Source organism: Formica exsecta, unplaced genomic scaffold (genome assembly GCF_003651465.1).
Source record: "Formica exsecta isolate Colony F162 unplaced genomic scaffold, ASM365146v1 scaffold31, whole genome shotgun sequence".
NCBI classification, from domain to species: domain Eukaryota; kingdom Metazoa; phylum Arthropoda; class Insecta; order Hymenoptera; family Formicidae; genus Formica; species Formica exsecta.
Window position 1 is genome coordinate 1,249,760 of NW_021850355.1, and position 6,000 is coordinate 1,255,759.

At 28.1% G+C, this 6,000-nt stretch overlaps 1 protein-coding gene across 3 annotated transcripts in view; it reads left to right on the forward strand.

Annotated features, from left to right (window-relative positions):
• The first annotated feature begins 380 nt into the window (after positions 1–380).
• LOC115237783 (tachykinin-like peptides receptor 86C) overlaps positions 381–6,000 on the forward strand; it is a 49,517-nt gene continuing 43,897 nt past the window's right edge. For all 3 annotated transcript variants that reach the window (XM_029811057.1, XM_029811058.1, XM_029811059.1), the window contains exon 1: positions 381–1,974. In XM_029811057.1, the coding sequence (XP_029666917.1) occupies positions 1,662–1,974 (313 nt within the window). In that variant the 5' untranslated portion in view covers positions 381–1,661. The remainder of the gene's footprint in view (positions 1,975–6,000) is intronic.

A 6,000-nucleotide genomic window follows, 5' to 3' on the forward strand; every position in this document is an offset into this window, starting at 1 on the left:
AATTAAAAAATAATTTGAATAACAGTAAAACGTAGTAGCTTTTAACAATTCGAGATTAGAATTTACATTAAATCTTATAGAAGATCTTAGATTTCTTCTGATGCATTTCTGCATGCAAAACATTTGTTGAGTCTGAAAAATATCTCACTGCATGTGGCGTAAATCTCTCAGCTTTTATCCTGAAAAACAGCTATCATAAATCGACAAACGTGCTGATATCTGACTCGAATCGACACAGATACTCGCGAATCTTCCCATCAGTTGACACTTGTGTCTAAGTGGAAAGTCTCGACCGGGTAGGTGACGAAGGAAAGGGGTGCGAGGGTGCGCAAGGTGCGCACGCATCTCTGAATGAACACGCTTTTAAAGCATTCAGTCTCGCCGATGGGGTTCTTCGGTACGGTACCCTCACCGGCTGTGTCTTTCTCATTCTTTTTAATTTGATTTATTTGAGGAGCGATGTAGATCGTGACACTCACACACACGCACGTAAATATTTTCGACGATCCTCTAACAATAATGTCGGTGGTATTATGATAGTTGACAGCTTGACTAATAAATCGCGAGCCAACAAATGACGGGGATTGATCAACAAAAAACGATTAATATTCGACAAACATGCGGATATGTATCATCAAAAACTCGGATGCAACATGACGAATTTCGTTGTTTATTATCATCAGTGACAATAGCTTTGAAACGATTATGTCGTCCATAACTTACGGATTCTATCGATAGATTACAACGAGAGAGAAATGTGCACCGGTTAATAATACTGCGCTAAAATGTACAATAAATGTGAACAGTTTAATTAAAAAATCTTACGGAGAAGTTCTAGAGTTTGTAACCATATAATACATGTTTTGTGAAGAGTGTTTCAAAGTTTAACACTGTTGTTGTATTTATCTAAAAACTTAACAATAAATGTCAAATATTTATAAAATATGGAATAAAACACTACATTATATAAATAATATAATAATTGATCCGGTATAATTAAATCGGTGAAATTAAAGAAGAGTGAAAAAAGTGTGAAATTTTTATCTGGATAAAAAAATTCTTAAAAGATTTTACACGTTTATTTACACAATTGTAACATTTATGCAAAGCTAAAATAAATCTTTAGCTTCGATTTATATGAAATAGATTTTCATATTTTCAACAGTTGGCTTCATAAGCTAGTTATCCGAAATTTCTCTGAAATAAAGCGATATAAAATACGATTATTACGCACAGCGTTTACTCCGACTTTGAAGACAGTCTCATTACTATATTCCTAGGCGGGGACAATAAGCTTAAAAGAATATTTGATAGTAAAAGATAAATCGAGAAATAACGTGAGTAAAATATATGCTTGGCAATCTTAACAAACTTCATATATTGGAAAACTATTAATGTCAATCGCATTGACTAAACAAAGAATTATATAAGACTTTCGATTAAGTGTCGTAGATATTTAGTCGTATAAAGCCGTGCATGTTTCCCTGATAACAAATGACGTTAAACCACTATAATGATGGTCAAAGGTCAAATACATATCAGTTCATTGCACGTAACGTCGGTAACAACTGATAAAATCAATTCGATGCTATTCGAAAGAAGCTCCAACAGAGTGATATAATAAAGTTCTCCAAGACACACTATTCACATAATAATCATCAATGACGACCCTTACAAATATGAATAACATGACTCTGGAACGTGTATTCAATTGCAGTGAATGGCTCCTGGAACTTAATATTACTTTGCTTTTAAAAGTTAATCGTAGCGAGTTCCGTCATTTTTTCGAGGAGGCATTGTACAGATCAACTCGACCTAACATTCTTCGAGAGGCGCTTTTGGATTGTATTTTCATCAATCGGGAACGGCCATTTGATCTACCATGGTGGCAGAAGCTCTTCTGGTCGCTGATATTCGCAGTGATACTATTGGTTGCAACTAGTGGCAATATCATCGTAATGTGGATCGTACTTGGTAAGAAAATAAATTGCGCGAACGTGATGCGGCATATATGAAAAATTTCCATCCCGTTAGTAAGTTTTCCGTTCCTATAAATATAACTTATTTAAAAATAAAACTCAAGTTATTATCACAAATAGGAATCGTATATTTTATATATATATTTCTCGTAATTAATAATTTAATTCACTTTCGTAATAAATCAGTTTTAAGACAAAAAGTAAATTAAATAAAACAAATTAGATACAATTAAACACATAAGATTTTTATTTAAGATTGATTATATCTGAGAACAGTTCTGATCTTGTTACAAATTCTTAATAGATATACTACGCCATGACCCTAATTGGTAACTTATATTTTCTATATGATGGATGCATGATAGAAAAGTTCTCGCTTTATTTTGCTTAAATATTAGATATTGATAAATGTTAGACATTAATAAAACTAATAAAAAAAGCTACATATGTTAGACATTAATAAATCTAATAAAAAAAGCTACATATATTCTAAAAATATTACAATATTACAATAATGACGATAAAATTAATAACTTATCGGTAATTTCAAGGAAATTGCAATATCGATTAATAATGATAAGAATGTAAATAATTTACATGCTATCGTCAGACGAGAAACGTTGGATATATTGAAAAGCTGATTAAACTAAAAATATTAATAAATGATGATTTAATTCAAATAAGAAAAGTATGATTGTGTTATTTTTATTATTTGAATAATTTAGTTTTAAAAAGTGCTGATGCAAGTTAGATCGGTGTATTAAAAATATTTATTAATTAAGTACTATTAATTTTAGTTACAAAAGTGTTTTTTTTTTGTGTGAATATATCTTTTTTTATTTTGTTTATTTTTTTCTTTTTCTTATATTATTCTCTTTCTTCTTTCAAAAAATCTCTAAATGCAAATTGATTATATCTGAGAGTTGGCGGTTTCGATCTTGTTACAAATCCTTAATAGATATACTTACTATGCCCATAATCCTAATCTGATAATTTAAATTTTCTAAATGATGGATGCACGATCGAAAAGTTCTCGTTTGACTTGTTTAAATGTTAGATATTGATATGGATTTTAATAGAAATTAAGCTATATATATTCTAAGAATATTTCTATATATTATATACGATATATTACTATACACTATATACTATATACGATATTATTATATACAATATGTATATCATGGTATATTATATAAAGAGGAGTAAATTTTTTATATATGCAATACACATAAAGTTTAGCGAATGTTTATTATTTATTAAATGAACATAGAATTCATATAATCCACATAACTCGCATTAAAAGAGATCATTATTCTTGATTTATATTATAATACGATATTTTGGGATATGATATATGCATTTTACAAAGTATATTGGCATCCTATTTTTTCCACATTGAGAAATTAAAAATAGATCTACATTAACACCAATTCTCAGAGTGGCCATATATATACATTTTTAATGATATTACTCATCTTTGTCGTAATCCAAAAATGATTAATCAAAAAATAATTGAGTTGATTTCTTAAGTTAGGCACATGTGTTCGTAGCTTAAGTATGTATCAGGGTGGAGTTGATTAAATTTTTTTTCTCTTTCTCATAACATTTTGTATTATCATACATATAGAGAATGTCGTGAAATATTCAATATAGTCAAACTAAATATTTTATTTTTTATTTATTCTATGTTGAAAACTGTTTTTTCTCGATATATGAAATAGACATTCGATAAAAATAAATAGAGCGAAAAACGGAATAAATTTTTACGTAGGATAAAACACATCACCCTATTCACATAAAGAAAGCACTTTGATGGCTATATATAAATTTTATATAAGATTGTGCGCACACAGACACACACACACACACACACACACACACATAAAGTTTTAAGCAGATAGTGCAGGATGCCAAATTGTTGTAAATCATTCAATATATGTGCATTAATTTCAATGTTATACTATAGCACATTTTATGATAGCATTGAATTATTGGTTTCTGTTCAAAGATATATATAGTACACATATATAGCAGCTGTTTGTTTTTTTCCGCACTTAACAACTTTATAATAAATTGAAGAAAATTATAAATAAACAAAATTATATACAGAATATTAAAAAAGATGATTAAATTTTAGAAGTATGTAATACTCGTAAAAACGAACCAAAAAGTCTTAACAAGTAGTACTCCAGAAACCATTTATTGCCGAGTTATAAAGCATTTTCTGTTATTAAAGAAATTCAATCTACAGCAGCGATGTGTCCTACGTTTATTTCAATACATCATTCGGCACGCCTTCTCATTGAAGATCGAACATGTTTAAAGATTCCAGGTTTATTTTGTATTTATTGACAATAGTTTTAAATTTTCTGTATTGGTTCATCTAATATATCAACTGATGTGACGTACACCATGCTCTTTAAGTGTCTCCATAAATAAAAATCTAACGTATTTAAATCCGGTTAGCGAAGTGGTCATGCAACTGGACCGCGTGTAAATATATCATACAATGCATACTCGAAATAAGTTCTATCTATAATAACAAAAAATACTTTATAACTTAGAAATAAATGATTTTTGGAATACTACTTATTAAGACTTTTTGGTTCGTTTTTACGAGTACTATATACTTCTATTATATAAATTTGGTACCATCTTTTTGAATATTCTGTATACTTATTATTAATTATTATGCTGATTATTTATTATTTTTTTGATTTTTTATATGTAAATACGATTGCTTTGATACGACCCGCCATGACAAGCGTTCTTAATCAGAAGTAATTCGTTTCAATTGTAGCGAATCGATAAGAGAATATCTTCTTATGCAATCCACGTTCTGAATTGAACTTTTTTTTTTAGTAGGAACTGATCATATGAATAAATATTTTAATGAATACTCATTTTGAAATCTGTCAGCTAATCTAATCTGGACTTATTCACTGATTTCAGTCGTAATTTCACATATTTCACATAATGGCAATCACATATTTCTAGAAATATTCAATAAATTAATACATTAACTAATAAAATATTAAATTTTATAATGGAAATAAAATAATTAAAGACAAATATTTAACGATGGTAATTAATAGGAATAACTAATATTTTATATGCAAATTTATATTTATTAAGTGTCTAAATATGTATGAAATTTAACTTTGATGATCATTAACATATTACCACGCCCTATTTACTACATATACATATATCGTATATATAAATTTTTAAATAGATTATTTATATGAAAATTGTATTTATACCTTCTTTATAATAAAATGATACGTAATTTATTCAGTTTATTTTTACCCTTCGTGAAACAGTGGAAATGGCTGTAAAATCCTATATAAAGTGGGCTATAAATAAAATCGGTTTTTAATAATATGTTCTTTCTTTAGTTTTGTTATTTATTGTACGATATAAATTTCTCAATAATCAAATTAAACTGTACTATCTTGTGGAATATGCATTGAATAAAAATTTATATATTATATCTATATAATTAAATTTTTTAGCACGTACTAATTACAGCAGCCTCCGTACAATTAAAATTCACTCTCTCTCGCTTTGAAATTGCATGACGCAAAGAGAGAATTGTATTAAGGAAGCGTTTAGGAGCATTTATCATTTATATGTATATCTACCTGCTTAGCATTTGAATGAACAAAAGCATTATACTACTTTTGCATATTTGGTTTTTTGTTTATTTTATTTTCGGAAAAAGCTGCCGTGAATCCATATAGAAGTAACTGTATGTGCTTATAAGGTAACGTGCAGCATTTTAATACAATTGTAATTGCAATAACGAAAATGTATGTGTTATAAAATCTTAAATAAAGTGTGTATGATATATGTACCATTATGCAATGTTGCATAAATATTGTTCATGTTGAGATTTATCATGGTAAAGCTTTGTTTTAAAGTATTGTAATGTAGAACGCTTACATTTATTTATTCTTTTGATTATCTCTCTCTCTCTCTCTCTCTCTCTTTCTCTCTTTTGAAACTGTATATATAT